We start from the raw sequence: 17,095 nt of genomic DNA on the forward strand, positions 1-17,095 counted from the left end.
CTGTCACTATCAGTTTCAGACGCTGCCGTTCGGATTGTCCACGGCACCTCGGATCTTTACAAAGGTAATGGCCGAGATGATGATTCTTCTTCGAAGAAAAGGCGTATTAATTATCCCATACTTGGACGATCTCCTAATAAGGGCGAGGTCCAGAGAACAGCTAGAGATGGGATTAGCACTGTCTCAAGAAGTGCTAAAACAGCACGGGTGGATTCTGAATATTCCAAAATCCCAGTTAATGCCGACAACTCGTCTGCTGTTCCTAGGGATGATTCTGGACACGGTTCAGAAAAAGGTTTTTCTCCCGGAGGAAAAAGCCAAGGAGTTATCCGAACTTGTCAGGAACCTCCTAAAACCAGGAAAGGTGTCTGTACATCAATGCACAAGAGTCCTGGGAAAAATGGTGGCTTCTTACGAAGCAATTCCATTCGGCAGATTCCACGCAAGAATTTTCCAAAGGGATCTGTTGGACAAATGGTCAGGGTCGCATCTTCAGATGCACCTACGGATAACCCTGTCTCCAAGGACAAGGGTGTCTCTTCTGTGGTGGTTGCAGAGTCCTCATCTATTGGAGGGCCGCAGATTCGGCATACAGGATTGGATCCTGGTGACCACGGACGCCAGCCTGAGAGGCTGGGGAGCAGTCACACAAGGAAGAAACTTCCAGGGAGTATGGACGAGCCTGGAAACGTCTCTTCACATAAACATTCTGGAACTAAGAGCAATATACAATGCTCTAAGCCAGGCAGAACCTCTGCTTCAGGGAAAACCGGTGTTGATCCAGTCGGACAACATCACGGCAGTCGCCCATGTGAACAGACAGGGCGGCACAAGAAGCAGGAGTGCAATGGCAGAAGCTGCAAGGATTCTTCGCTGGGCAGAGAATCATGTGATAGCACTGTCAGCAGTGTTCATCCCGGGAGTGGACAACTGGGAAGCAGACTTCCTCAGCAGACACGATCTTCACCCGGGAGAGTGGGGACTTCATCCAGAAGTCTTCCACATGCTGGTAACCCGTTGGGAAAGACCAATGGTGGACATGATGGCGTCTCGCCTCAACAAAAAACTGGACAGGTATTGCGCCAGGTCAAGAGATCCGCAGGCAATAGCTGTGGACGCGCTGGTAACGCCTTGGGTGTACCAGTCGGTGTATGTGTTTCCTCCTCTGCCTCTCATACCAAAAGTATTGAGAATTATACGGCAAAGAGGCGTAAGAACGATACTAGTGGTTCCGGATTGGCCAAGAAGGACTTGGTACCCGGAACTTCAAGAGATGATCACGGAAGATCCGTGGCCTCTACCTCTAAGGAGGGACTTGCTTCAGCAGGGTCCCTGTCTGTTTCAAGACTTACCGCGGCTGCGTTTGACGGCATGGCGGTTGAACGCCGGATCCTAATGGAAAAAGGCATGCCGGAAGAAGTCATTCCTACTTTGATTAAAGCAAGGAAAGAAGTAACCGTGCAACATTATCACCGAATTTGGCGAAAATATGTTGCGTGGTGCGAAGATCGGAGTGCTCCGACGGAGGAATTTCAACTGGGTCGATTCCTACATTTCCTGCAATCAGGATTGTCTATGGGTCTCAAATTGGGATCTATTAAGGTTCAAATTTCTGCCCTGTCGATTTTCTTTCAAAAAGAATTGGCTTCAGTCCCTGAAGTCCAGACCTTTGTTAAGGGAGTGCTGCATATACAGCCCCCTGTGGTGCCTCCAGTGGCACCGTGGGATCTCAATGTAGTTTTGGATTTTCTAAAATCTCATTGGTTTGAACCACTAAATAAGGTGGATTTGAAATATCTCACTTGGAAAGTGACCATGCTTCTAGCCCTGGCTTCTGCCAGGAGAGTGTCAGAATTGGCAGCTTTATCTTACAAAAGCCCATATCTGATTTTCCATTCGGACAGGGCAGAACTGCGGACTCGTCCGCATTTTCTCCCTAAGGTGGTGTCAGCATTTCATCTGAACCAGCCTATTGTAGTGCCTGCGGCTACAAGTGACTTGGAGGACTCCAAGTTACTGGACGTTGTCAGAGCATTAAGAATATATATTGCAAGAACAGCTGGAGTCAGAAAATCTGACTCGTTGTTTATATTGTATGCACCCAACAAGATGGGTGCTCCTGCGTCTAAGCAGACGATTGCTCGTTGGATCTGTAGCACAATCCAACTGGCACATTCTGTGGCAGGCCTGCCACAGCCTAAATCTGTAAAGGCCCACTCCACAAGGAAGGTGGGCTCATCTTGGGCGGCTGCCCGAGGGGTCTCGGCATTACAACTTTGCCGAGCAGCTACGTGGTCAGGGGAGAACACGTTTGTAAAATTTTACAAATTTGATACTCTGGCTAAGGAGGACCTGGAGTTCTCTCATTCGGTGCTGCAGAGTCATCCGCACTCTCCCGCCCGTTTGGGAGCTTTGGTATAATCCCCATGGTCCTTTCAGGAACCCCAGCATCCACTAGGACGATAGAGAAAATAAGATTTTACTTACCGATAAATCTATTTCTCGGAGTCCGTAGTGGATGCTGGGCGCCCATCCCAAGTGCGGATTATCTGCATAAATTGTACATAGTTATTGTTAACTTATTCGGGTTATTGTTGTTGGAAGCCATCTTTCAGAGGCTCCGCTGTTATCATACTGTTAACTGGGTTTAGATCACAAGTTGTACGGTGTGATTGGTGTGGCTGGTATGAGTCTTACCCGGGATTCAAAATCCTCCCTTATTGTGTACGCTCGTCCGGGCACAGTACCTAACTGGAGTCTGGAGGAGGGTCATAGGGGGAGGAGCCAGTGCACACCACCTGATCGGAAAAAGCTTTACTTTTTGTGCCCTGTCTCCTGCGGAGCCGCTATTCCCCCATGGTCCTTTCAGGAACCCCAGCATCCACTACGGACTCCGAGAAATAGATTTATCGGTAAGTAAAATCTTATTTTCTGTAGTGCAGTGCAGGGGAGAGACCTGGGAGCCTTCCTGACCAGCGGAGCTGTGACAGAAAATGGCGCCGTGTGCTGAGGAGATAGGCCCCGCCCCTTTTCCGGCGGGCTCGTCTCCCGCTATTTAGTACATTTAGGCAGGGGTAAATATCTCCATATAGCCTCTGGGGCTATATGTGAGGTATTTTTAGCCTTTTTAAAGGTTTTCATTTGCCTCCCAGGGCGCCCCCCCCCCAGCGCCCTGCACCCTCAGTGACTGCCGTGTGAAGTGTGCTGAGAGGAAAATGGCGCACAGCTGCAGTGCTGTGCGCTACCTTAAGAAGACTGCAGGAGTCTTCAGCCGCCGATTCTGGACCTCTTCTTGCTTCAGCATCTGTGAGGGGGCCGGCGGCGTGGCTCCGGTGACCATCCAGGCTGTACCTGTGATCGTCCCTCTGGAGCTTCATGTCCAGTAGCCAAGAAGCCAATCCATCCTGCACGCAGGTGAGTTCACTTCTTCTCCCCTCTGTCCCTCGTTGCAGTGATCCTGTTGCCAGCAGGAATCACTGTAAAATAAAAAACCTAAGCTAAACTCTCTAAGCAGCTCTTTATGAGAGCCACCTAGAATTGCACCCTTCTCGGCCGGGCACAAAAATCTAACTGGAGTCTGGAGGAGGGTCATAGGGGGAGGAGCCAGTACACACCACCTGACCTGTAAAAGCTTTACTTTTGTGCCCTGTCTCCTGCGGAGCCGCTATTCCCCATGGTCCTTTCAGGAACCCCAGCATCCACTTAGGACGATAGAGAAATATATATATATATATATATATATATATATATATCTCTCTCTCCAAAAAATAAGGGGAACACTTAAAATAACACATCCTAGATCTGAATGAATGCAATATTCTTATTAAATAAATACTTTCTTCTTTACATAGTTGACTGTGCTGACAACAAAATCACACAAAAATGATCAATGGAAATCAAATTTATTAACCCATGGAGGTCTGGATTTGGAGTCACCCTCAAAATTAGAGTGGATCCAACTTTGATGTAATGTAATGTCCTTAAAACAAGTAAAAATGAGGCTCAGTAGTGTGTGTGGCCTCCACGTGCCTGTATGACCTCCCTACAAACGCATGGGCATGCTCCTGATGAGGTGGCGGATGGTCTCCTGAGGGATCTCCTCCCAGACCTGGACTAAAGCATCCGCCAACTCCTGGACAGTCTGTGGTGCAACGTGGCATTGGTGGATGGAGCGAGACATGATGTCCCAGGTGTGCTCAATTGGATTCAGGTCTGGGGAACGGGCGGGCCAGTCCATAGCATCAATGCCTTCGTCTTGCAGGAACTGCCGACACACTTCAGCCACATGAGGTCTAGCATTGTCTTGCATTAGGAGGAACCCAGGGCCAACCGCACCAGCATACGGTCTCACAAGGGGTCTGAGGATCTCATCTCGGTACCTAATGGCAGTCAGGCTACCTCTGGCGAGCACATGGAGGGCTGTGCGGCCCCCCAAAGAAATGCCACCCCACACCATTACTGACCCACTGCCAAACCGGTCATGCTGGAGGATGTTGCAGGCAGCAGAACATTCTCCTTGGCGTCTCCAGACTCTGTCACATGTGCTCAGTGAGAACCTGCTTTCATCTGTGAAGAGCACAGGGTGCCAGTGGCGAATTTGCCAATCTTGGTGTTCTCTGGCAAATGCCAAACGTCCTGCACGGTGTTGGGCTGTAAGCACAACCCCCACCTGTGGACGTCGGGCCCTCATACCACCCTCATGGAGTCTGTTTCTGATCTATTGAGTAGACACATGCACATTTGTGGCTTGCTGGAGGTCACTTGGCAAGGATGTTCCTCCTTGCACAAAGGCGGAGGTAGCGGTCCTGCTGCTGGGTTGTTGCCATCCTACGGCCTCCTCCACGTCTCCTGATGTACTGGCCTGTCTCCTGGTAGCGCCTCCATGCTCTGGACACTATGCTGACAGACACAGCAAACCTTCTTGCCACAGCTCGCATTGATGTGCCATCCTGGATGAGCTGCACTACCTGAGCCACTTGTGTGGGTTGTAGGGAGGTCATACAGGCACGTGGAGGCACACACACTACTGAGCCTCATTTTGACTTGTTTTAAGGACATTACTTCAAAGTTGGATCAGCCTGTAGTGTGTTTTTCCACTTTAATTTTGAGGGTGACTCCAAATCCAGACCTTCATGGGTTAATAAATTTGATTTCCATTGATAATTTTTGTGTGATTTTGTTGTCAGCACATTCAACTATGTAAAGAACAAAGTATTTAATAAGAATATTTCATTCATTCAGATCTAGGATGTGTTATTTTAGTGTTCCCTTTATTTTTTTGAGCAGTGTGTGTGTGTGTGTGTGTGTATATATATATATATATATATATACACACATATATATATATATATATATATATATATATATATATATATATATATACACACATACATACATATATATATATATATATATATATATATATATATATATATATATTTTTTTTTTTTTTTCTACTAGAACCAATCTTTCTTTCACAGATTTGCTTTCCAGTCTCTACCACAAAAACAATTAACAATTGTAAACCCAGTTGTTTAAGATTATGCTATAATCTAATTTACTTAATACCAGCAACATACTGTACAGCATACTTTAGGTTCCGACAACCCTCAGCCACATTCTGATGCTAACATCATTTGTTCTCCTTCCCAAAGCCGGAAGTGCAGTGAAAGGACAAGTCCACTGTAGGTTTTATACCACTGTAGCACCAAAGCACTATTGAGTTGCTTTGATTGTTTGTAAATGAATGTGGATAATGCTGAGCAATTAACAAGACAAATGCTTTTGGCTAAAAGGACGGGTGTGGTATGGCTGACCGATGGTTTCCTGACCGCCGGTCAGCATAACGACGCCGGGATCCCGGAGGGGAGAGTGCAGCAAGCCCCTTGCAGGCTCGGTGGCGCGCAGCGTGGTGACCGCAGTTCTAGTCCCACTCTATGAGTGTCATGGACACCCACGAGTGGAAATAGTCCCTGTTGGTCGGCATGCCGACCGACGGGATAGTGAGGGGGCGGGATTTTGGAGGAGGTCACGTCACCGTCGGTCTGCTGACCACCGGTCACATGAATACCACCCAAAAGGACAACTGGTCACATGTAGGCTATAGGGAATTGTTTGCAGGAAAACAAGGGGTTAATATTAGGACTTAAAGGGTAATATTGGGGCAGATGTATTAAGACTTGAGAAGTGATAAAGCAGTGATAAGTGCAAGAACCGCACCAGCCAGTCAGCGCCTGTCAATTTACATATTGGAGCTGATTGGCAGGTGCGTCATCACCTTGCACTTATCACTGTTTTATCACTGCTTCAGACTTAATACATCTGCCCCTTGTTCTTAGTAGTTAGGATACAAATGTGTGGAATAAAATAAGGCAATGAAAACGTTGTGGGGGCAGAGTACAAATATTTTCTGGTACTGCATAAATGGACATATACAAAATGAATGGAAGCCTTGTTCTTACTGCACACTACAAGTGACCAAGTCACCTAAATATATCCTCAAATTCCAAGATTTGCTTCTTCCATAATTTCCTAAATAGTACTTTATTAATAAAATATAGTTTGATTGTTTGTTTTTATGTACTGAACAGCACTTGTACACGATGAGAATTTAATAAGAGGGTCCATCTGTGTAAAAAGGAAGTATAGTCAGTTTATAAACCGGACATAGGATCTTGAGAACAAAGGCTTTTACATGAGTTTGTTTTGCACAGGATATCTGCTTAGTCTGAGACATGTTCTACATCTGCTGCTGCATCTCCCATGATGCTCAACCAGCAAATTACCCCTCAAAGAGGTTTTGTTGTTGTTGCCTTATGCCCCCATTCCGTAGCATCATTCAGTACATATTGTGCCCACCAGCACATCCTGTAATCACACGGACAGCACTCACCTAGACAGGCTGCCCAGTAATCTATGGCAGATTCATATAACGGACATGATACAAGCAGGATTTGCTGTAAAGTATGGATTAACCTGAAGTGGTTCAGTATGACCTACAGTATTTCGGATTAACATCTCTTTATGGGGCAGACTGGAAGAACATGGGATTGGCAGTGTTTTATTCTTAGATTATTCCCGAACATCATCAATATTCACAGCAGGAATAATCCAGAAGCGTTTAAGATACACATTAAGGGAATTTATTATTATTACTACAGTATATACTGAAGATAATTGAAAATATCCAGCAATAACTTTCACATCCCCACAAATAGGAAACGGTCGATATATTTTATAAATAATAATAATAATAATAATAATAATAATAATAATAATAATAATAGTTACTACAGGTTGAGTCTCCCTTATCCAAAATGCTTGGGACCAGAGGTATTTTGGATATCGGATTTTTCCGTATTTTGGAATAATTGCATACCATAATGAGATATCATGGTGATGGGACCTAAATCTAAGCACAGAATGCATTTATGTTACATATACACCTTATACACACAGCCTGAAGGTCATTTTAGCCAATATTTTTTATAACTTTGTACATTAAACAAAGTGTGTCTACATTCACACAATTCATTTATGTTTCATATACACCTTATAAACACAGCCTGAAGGTCATTTAACACAATATTTTTAATAACTTTGTGTATTAAACAAAGTTTGTGTACATTGAGTCATCAAAAAACAAAGGTTTCACTATCTCACTCTTACTCAAAAAAAAGTCCGTATTTCGGAATATTCCGTATTTCGGGATATGGGATACTCAACCTGTATTTAATTATATATACACACCACTAGCTGAAGTACCCAGCATTTCCCGGGTTTAAAATTTTAAGATATTACGTTATCAGTGATTTGGATGTAACGGTCAACATTTTAAAATAATTAGTAGCTTAGGGGTCTATTCATTAAGCAGTGAAAAGAGTGGAGAAGTGAGCATGTGGAGAAGTTGTCCATGGCAACCAATTAGCTGCTCTGTACAATTGTATATTATGCAAATTATAAACGTTACTTCAATGCTGATTGGTTGGGCAACTTCTCCACACTTTTCACTGCTTCATGAATAGACCCTTTAATAGCTCTTCCAACACACCCAAGAGGTGGCTACCCAGTGTCGTTTGTTTTTGGGGTGTCGCCAGGAGCCTTAATTCCCAACTTTTCTTTCTGTTCAGTTTTATAATCACTTTCCCATTGCGTAATGGGTTTAAAGTTTTCCTTCTGTTATCAATGTTGCTATTTCAATGCTTTTAGGTACACGTGTTCATTTTTGTCAGTTTTTTTAGTTAATTTATTTATGGTTATTTCAGTCAGTTATTACAGTTTATTAAAGTGTTCATCCAATCCATCCAGTAGAAAGCCCAGAACAGGTTACAGTTCTGCTCAGCATACACCAACGGGTGGTCCAACCAGGACCCCAACCCCCTAGCATGTCTTCTAGGATCCAATGTTACCATTCTGAGATGTTTTCTTCCAAATACATCCAGTGCAAAGACCAGAACAGGCTCCCTGTGTCAAAGTTCTGCCTGGGCCATTCCACCGAGATGTCCAACTGGGATGCCAACCACCCTAAAACCTGTCCAGGATCCAACTGGACCACCTTGCCTTGGTTTCATCCCAATTGGTGCAGGGATGTCCGAATGCATAACCGGACTGACAAACAGACCAATGAATTTTATATATATTATAAGACGTGTGTAACATTTCTTCTATAGTCAGTAAGAGCACACAACATACATTAGACACATAACTCTTGACCTGCAATGGTTTGTCCTTATTGGTCAACGGGAATCACGTTTCGAATCACTGTGCCTACAATGTTATATTTTGAAAAAGGTATTGTATAACCTTAAAGGCGTAAGCGTGTAAAAATACTGTGCAAGCTATAGACCTTGTTACAGAGTAATACTGACCGTATTTCTTTAGAAGAACTATCTTCTAGGATCCACTGCGTGATCTGCTCCCTTGAACATATAACACTACAGTGCCCATATCACAATAACCTTCAGCAATCATAAGCTTTGGCTGCAATGCCTGCATGCTATTGCAGTTTACTGGCCTCTAAGCATGCCATAATCTATAGATTAAATTTGCCTACACTTTAAATATATGTAAATCGGCACCTCGCGCAGGAAGTGCCTGATCAGTCACCAGCTGCCTTTTCTATCTTCATCCTAGAATACTAAATGTGGCCCGAAGACAGCCAACTGACTGATCTTCACGGCCACATAAAGGAAGATTGTACAGTGGTGAATAGCTAGAGAAAGGAAGCCGTTTGTACTTCAATTTCCTGGATCTGCTCCTGGTTGGTGCTATACATCTGCTGCAATGACTCTTCCAGTTCAGTGTTACGGTCCAGCAAGGTCTTGCCCAGCTCAGCAGCAAGCTGCAGATCTAGAGATGGAAAAGAACAGATATGTTACTAGAGATACATAAGGATATAAAAAAAATAATATAGTAGGTATATAAGTATAAAGTTGTTTAATGTCATCACTATGAAACGCAAAATAAAAACCTATGTGAAGGAACAGACAGCTGCCTGATCTTTACCAAGAAACACATGCATTAGAGTCAGTCAGGGATAGACAGGTTTACACATTTCTTATAAAATAGGAGGCCAGCATGGTTACTCTGGTTGATGCTGGATCATTTTTAAATAATTTAAACATAGAAAGCGAAAAATGGACTGTAAGAAATATCACTGAGCGATGTGAAAGCTGCCACTTTGTAATGTAAGTAGACAGCCAGCATATGTTCACTTTTACTTTTTTACAGCCGCTGTGGGGCTACAAATCTCAGCATGCCCTTTCAGCCTTTTGTAGAACTTTCAGTTCCGCGGCAGCTAACGAAACGGTGGACACAAGTTCTGGACTTCTGCTTAGTACTGGCAGGGTATGCTGAGACTTGTAGTTGCAGCGATTGCCTACTACTGTGCAACAGGTTTCATTGTTCTAACTGTTCCCTAGAACCCAACTAGAACAGGTCATGGAAATAATTCATGTCGTGCAATCCTCAGGCAATAAAGGAAAAGTTAATTCTTCAATCAAATGTATTCACTGAGAGGGAAAATAAGATTTTACTTACCGGTAAACCTATTTCTCGTAGTCCGTAGTGGATGCTGGAGACTCCGTAAGGACCATGGGGATAGACGGGCTCCGCAGGAGACATGGGCACTTTAAGAAAGAATTTAGGCTCTGGTGTGCTCTGGCTCCTCCCTCTATGCCCCTCCTCCAGATCTCAGTTAGAGAAACTGTGCCCAGAAGAGCTGACAGTACAAGGAAAGGATTTTGGTAATCCAGGGCAAGATTCATACCAGCCACACCAATCACACCGTATAATTTGTGATAAACTTACACAGTTAACAGTATGAACAACAACAGAGCATCAGGTCAACCCTGATGCAACCATAACATAACCCTTATTGAAGCAATAACTATCTACAAGTATTGCAGAAGAATTCCGCACTTGGGACGGGCGCCCAGCATCCACTACGGACTACGAGAAATAGATTTACCGGTAAGTAAAATCTTATTTTCTCTAACGTACTAGTGGATGCTGGGGACTCCGTAAGGACCATGGGGATTATACCAAAGCTCCCAAACGGGCGGGAGAGTGCGGATGACTCTGCAGCACCGATTGAGCAAACACAAGGTCCTCCTCAGCCAGGGTATCAAACTTTTAGAACTTTGCAAAAGTGTTTGAACCTGACCAAGTAGCCGCTCGGCAAAGCTGTAATGCCGAGACCCCCCGAGCAGCTGCCCAAGAAGAGCCCACCTTCCTAGTGGAATGGGCCTTAACTGATTTTGGCAGCGGCAATCCAGCCGCAGAATGAGCCTTCTGAATCGTGTTACAGATCCAGCGAGCAATAGTTTGCTTTGAAGCAGGAGCCCCAAGCTTGTTGGAAGCATACAGGATAAACAAAGACTCTGTTTTCCTGACCCTAGCCCTGACCACATCAAGCAACTCGGAATCCTCCAAGTCAGTAGTAGCCACAGGCACCACAATAGGTTGGTTTATATGAAAGGATGAAACCACTTTCGGCAGAAATTGTGAACGGGTCCGCAATTCTGCTCTATCCACATGGAAAACCAGATAGGGGCTTTTATGTGACAAAGCCGCCAACTCTGACACACGCCTAGCCGAAGCCAAGGCTAATAGCATGACCACCTTCCACGTGAGATATTTCAACTCCACAGTTTTGAGTGGTTCAAACCAGTGGGATTTCAGGAAACTCAACACCACGTTAAGATCCCAAGGTGCCACTGGAGGCACAAAAGGGGGTTGAATATGCAGCACTCCCTTTACAAACGTCTGAACTTCAGGTAGAGAAGCCAACTCCTTTTGAAAGAAAATGGATAGGGCCGAAATCTGGACCTTAATGGAACCCAATTTTAGGCCCAAATTCACTCCGGACTGTAGGAAGTGAAGGAAACGGCCCAGCTGGAACTCCTCCGTAGGAGCATTCCTGGCCTCACACCAAGCAACATATTTTCGCCATATACGGTGATAATGTTGAGCTGTCACGTCCTTCCTAGCCTGTATCAGCGTAGGAATGACCTCATCCGGAATGCCTTTCTCTGCTAGGACATGGCGATTAACCGCCATGCTGTCAAACGCAGCCGCGTTAAGTCTTGGAACAGACAGGGCCCTTGTTGCAACAAGTCCTGTCTTAGAGGAAGAGGCCACGGGTCCTCTGTGAGCAGTTCTTGCAGATCTGAATACCAAGTCCTTCGTGGCCAATCTGGAACAATGAGTATTGTTCTCACTCCTCTTTTTCTTATTATCCTCAGCACCTTGGGAATGAGAGGAAGAGGAGGAAATACATAGACCGACTGGAACACCCACGGTGTCACCAGGGCGTCTACAGCTATTGCCTGAGGGTCTCTTGACTTGGCGCAATACCTCTGTAGGTTTTTGTTGAGTCGGGATGCCATCATGTCCACCTGTGGCAGTTCCCACCGACTTGTAATCTGCGCGAAGACTTCCTGATGAAGTCCCCACTCTCCCGGGTGGAGGTCGTGTCTGCTGAGGAAGTCTGCTTCCCAGTTGTCCACTCCCGGGATGAACACTGCTGACAGTGCGCTTACGTGATTCTCCGCCCAGCGAAGAATTCTGGCGGCTTCCGCCATCGCCACTCTGCTCCTTGTGCCGCCTTGGCGGTTTACATGAGCCACTGCGGTGATATTGTCTGACTGAATCAGAACTGGTTGGTCGCGAAGCAGGGTCTCTGCTTGACGGTAGGGCGTTGTATATGGCCCTTAGTTCCCGGATGTTGATGTGAAGGCAAGTCTCTTGACTTGACCACAGACCTTGGAAATTTCTTCCGTGTGACTGCACCCCAACCTCAGAGGCTTGCGTCCGTGGTCACCAGGACCCAGTCCTGAATGCCGAATCTGCGGCCCTCGAGAAGGTGAGCACTCTGCAGCCACCACAGGAGTGACACCCTGGCCCTGGGGGATAGGGTGATTAACCGATGCATCTGAAGATGTGATCCGGACCACTTGTCCAGTAAGTCCCATTGAAAGGTCCTCGCATGGAACCTGCCACCATCTTTCCCAGGACACGAGTGCAGTGACAGTGATGCACTGACACCTGTTGTGGTTTTAATAGGTTCCTGACCAGTGTCATGAGTTCCTGAGCTCTCTCCATCGGGAGATAAACCCTTTTCTGGTCTGTATCTAGAATCATGCCCAGGAAAGGCAGACGAGTTGTAGGAACCAACTGCGACTTTGGAATATTTAGAATCCAGCCGTGTTGCCGTAACACTTCCAGAGAAAGTGCTACACTGATCAGCAACTTGTCTCTTGATCTCGCTTTTATGAGGAGATCGTCCAAGTATGGGATAATTGTGACTCCTTGCTTCCGCAGGAGTACCATCATTTCCGCCATTACCTTGGTAAATATTCTCGGTGCCGTGGAGAGACCAAACGGCAACGTCTGAAATTGGTAATGACAATCCTGTACCACAAATCTGAGGTACGCCTGATGAGGTGGATAAATGGGGACATGAAGGTATGCATCCTTTACGTCCAGACACACCATAAAATCCCCCCCTTCCAGGCTTGCGATGACCGCTCTCAGCGATTCCATCTTGAATCTGAACCTTTTCAGGTATATGTTCAGGGATTTTAAATTCAGTATGGGTCTTACCGAACCGTCCGGTTCGGGACTACAAACATGGTCGAATAATAACCCCTTCCCTGCTGAAGGAGGGGAACCTTGACCACCACCTATTGAAGATACAATTTGTGAATTGCAGTTAACACTATTTCCCTCTCGTGGGGGGGAAGCTGGCAGGGCCGCTTTGAGGTATCGGTGAGGGGGCATCTCCTCGAATTCCAGCTTGTATCCCTGAGACACAATATCTACTGCCCAGGGATCCAACTGGGAGTGAACCCACTTGTGGTTGAAATTTCGAAGACGTGCTCCCACCGGGCCTAGCTCCGCCTGTGGAGCCCCCAGCGTCATGCGGTGATTTTGTAGAGGCCCGGGGAGGACTTCTGTTCCTGGGAACTAGCTGTGTTGTGCAGCTTCTTTCCTCTGCCCCTGCCTCTGGCAAGAAAGGACGCACCTCGGACTTTCTTGTTTTTCTGTGATCGAAAGGACTGCATTTGATAATACGGTGCTCTCTTAGGCTGTGAGGAAACATATGGCAAAAAATTTGACTTTCCAGCAGTAGCTGTGGAGACCAGGTCCGAGAGACCCTCCCCAAACAATTCCTCACCCTTGTAAGGTAAAACCTCCATATGCCTTTTTGAGTCGGCATCACCTGTCCATTGCCGAGTCCACAGGACCCTTCTGGCAGAAATTGACATAGCATTTATTCTAGAACCCAGCAGACTAATGTCTCTTTGAGCATCTCTCATATAAAGGACAGCGTCTTTAATATGCCCCAAGGTCAACAATACAGTATCCTTGTCTAAGGTCTCAATTTCCTCAGATAAGGTATCCGTCCATGCTGCTACAGCACTACACACCCAGGCCGACGCGATCGCCTGCCTCAGCAAGGTACCCGAATGTGTATAAATGGACTTCAGAGTAACCTCCTGTTTGCGATCTACAGCATCTTTGAGGGTAGCCGTACCCTGTGACGGCAGGGCTACCTTCTTGGATAAGCGTGTTAAAGCTTTGTCCACCTTAGGTGAGGATTCCCAGCTTAACCTGTCCGTTGGCGGGAAAGGATACGCCATAATAATCCTTTTGGAAATCTGCAGTTTTTTATCTGGAGATTCCCAAGCCTTTTCACATAAAACTCATTTAGCTCGTGTGAGGGGGGAAAGGTTACCTCCGGTTTCTTTTCCCCGTACATATGCACCCTCTTGTCAGGGACTGGGGTTTCCTCTGTGATGTGCAACACATCCTTAATTGCTATAATCATATAACGGATGGATTTAGCCAATTTAGGCTGTAACTTTGCATCATCGTAATCGACACTGGAGTCAGAATCCATGTTGATATCTGTGTCAACAATTTGGGATAGTGGGCGCTTCTGAGACCCTGACGGCCTCTGCGACATAGGATCAGGCACGGGTTGGGACCCCGACTGTCCTGAGGCTTCAGCTTTTTCTAACCTTTTATGCAAGGAATTAACATTCTCATTTAAAACCTTCCACATATCCATCCAATCAGGTGTCGGCGCCGACGGCGGAGACACCACATTCATTTGCTCCCGCTCTGCTTCCACGTAGCCTTCCTCGTCAAACATGTCGACACAAGCGTACCGACACACCACACACACAGGGAATGCCCTTTTTAGAAGACAGTTCCCCCACAAGGCCCTTTGGAGAGAGAGAGAGAGAGAGAGAGAGAGAGAGAGAGAGAGAGAGAGAATGCCAGCACACTCCCCAGCGCTATAACCCCAGGAATAACACAGCAACTTAATGTTAACCCAGTAGCTGCTGTTTATATTGATTTTTGCGCCTAATTATGTGCCCCACCCTCTCTTTTTATCCTCTTCTACCGTGTATCTGCAGGGGAGAGCCTGGGGAGCTTCCTCTCAGCGGAGCTGTGGAGAAAAAATGGCGCTGGCGAGTGCTGAGGAAGAAGCCCCGCCCCCTCAGCGGCGGGCTTCTGTCCCGCTTAAATGTACAATTTTTGGCGGGGGCTCATACATATATACAGTGCCCAACTGTATATATGCTAAACTTTTGCCAAAGAGGTCCCAATTGCTGCCCAGGGCGCCCCCCCTGCGCCCTGCACCCTTACAGTGACCGAAGTATGTGAGGTGTGTGGGAGCAATGGCGCACAGCTGCAATGCTGTGCGTTACCTCAGTGAAGAACGGAGTCTTCTGCCGCCGATTTGAAGTCTTCTTTGCTTCTCATACGCACCCGGCTTCTGTCTTCCGGCTCTGCGAGGGGGACGGCGGAGCGGCTCTGGGATCGGACGACGAGGGTGAGATCCTGCGTACGATCCCTCTGGAGCTAATGGTGCCCAGTAGCCTAAGAAGCAGGACCTAGCTTCAGAGAGTAGGGCTGCTTCTCTCCCCTCTGTCCCACGATGCAGGGAGTCTGTTGCCAGCAGAGCTCCCTGAAAATAAAAAACCTAACAAAATACTTTCTCTCAGCAAATTCATGAGAGCTCACTGAAAAGCACCCAGCTCGTCTGGGCACAGTATCAAACTGAGGTCTGGAGGAGGGGCATAGAGGGAGGAGCCAGAGCACACCAGAGCCTAAATTCTTTCTTAAAGTGCCCATGTCTCCTGCGGAGCCCGTCTATCCCCATGGTCCTTACGGAGTCCCCAGCATCCACTAGGACGTTAGAGAAATGGAGCATAATGTAAAGGTGAAGAGAACGTGGATATAACGGGTGTAGTATGTCTGACCGGCGGTCAGGAGACCGCTGGTCAGTATACCCACGCCGGGATCCCGGCAGGGGGGGCGAGTGCAGCAAGCCCCTTGCGGGCTCGCTGCGCTTGCCAATGTGCGGGCTCGGTGGACACCCACGAGTGTAAATAGTCCCTGTTGGTCGGCATGCCGACCATCGGGATAGTGAGGGGGCGGGATGTCGGTGGAGGTCATGTGTCAGTCGGTCTCCCGACCGCCAGTCACATGAATACCACTCAATTTAACATGGTGCAATGAGATACTGCAATCAGATAGCAGATATTAGAAGTGTTCTATATATTTGGTTTCTTCTTGACTTTCGTGTAGTCAATCATAATATTCACTATAGGATGTATTTGTTTTACCACGCCACAGCTACTATAGAACACAAGTTGTGGAAAATAACCTTGTGGATTAGAAAAATAAAATGTATTATGTTTTATACAAAGATTATAGTTTATACTAGAGCAGTTTATATTGTGCTCTCGTACTCTACATAGCATTAATTGCTACTAGATATCAGATTAGTAAAAATGACAGGTGGTTTACATACACTATTGCTAGTTATATGGGACAGTACAAATCAGGTTGCACATACATACTGATGCTGTGCCCAGTTTTATGCTCAATTTATGAGTCGGTCTGCAGTCTAACACTAAAAACCACTAGTTGTGATAAAATGGAAGGGTGGATTCAGGAAACACTGCAAATCCTTCATCCCATGTTTATGTATATAGCACTACAGTATATGTTGTGTATGTAATCAATCACATCAGTCCCTGCTCCACTGGAGCTTACAATCTTAGGGGGAGACATAACAAAACTTGGAGAGAGATAAAGTACTAACCAATCAGCTTACTAATTTTACAGGCTGTGTAAAAAAATGTCAGGTGCTGATTTGTTGGTACAATTGGTCTATTCATTAAGCAATGAAAAGAGAGGAAATGTGAGCCAGTGGAGAAGTTGCCTATGGCAACCAATCAGCATTGATGTAACATTTATAATTTGCATACTATAAAATTATACAAAGCAGCTGATTGATTGCCATGGGCAACTTCTCCACTTTTCACTGCTTTATGAATAGATCCCAATATCTATCGCCAAACTTTGATAAACCTTCCCCTAAATTCTGTAACACACCCACACTCTTGGATCCATTTTAGCAAAAGCCAATTAACTGACCCCTACATGTAATAGAGAATGAAGGCTTTAGTAACAAGTATCCAATGTTACACAAAACAAATTGATGGGCGGAATTCAATTGTTTATTACGCCCATTCTCTCGTCTAAAGTGATGGGAGATCGGAGGGTTACATGA

The 17,095-nt window shown here is 46.0% G+C and overlaps 1 protein-coding gene and 1 long non-coding RNA gene across 2 annotated transcripts in view; one reads left to right on the plus strand and one right to left on the minus strand.

Annotated features, from left to right (window-relative positions):
- LOC134945274 (uncharacterized) overlaps window positions 1-9,486 on the plus strand; it is a 29,069-nt gene extending 19,583 nt beyond the window's left edge. Inside the window, exon 3 of the long non-coding RNA XR_010182086.1 lies at window positions 9,133-9,486. This is a non-coding gene — a long non-coding RNA (uncharacterized LOC134945274). The remainder of the gene's footprint in view (window positions 1-9,132) is intronic.
- Window positions 1-17,095, minus strand: part of CDR2 (cerebellar degeneration related protein 2) — a 60,714-nt gene that overhangs the window by 20,585 nt on the left and 23,034 nt on the right. The window contains exon 2 of the mRNA XM_063934459.1: window positions 9,236-9,348. Coding sequence (XP_063790529.1) covers window positions 9,236-9,348 — 113 coding nt within the window. The remainder of the gene's footprint in view (window positions 1-9,235; window positions 9,349-17,095) is intronic.

The sequence above is a fragment of the Pseudophryne corroboree genome, chromosome 7, assembly GCF_028390025.1.
Source record: "Pseudophryne corroboree isolate aPseCor3 chromosome 7, aPseCor3.hap2, whole genome shotgun sequence".
Taxonomy (NCBI): domain Eukaryota; kingdom Metazoa; phylum Chordata; class Amphibia; order Anura; family Myobatrachidae; genus Pseudophryne; species Pseudophryne corroboree.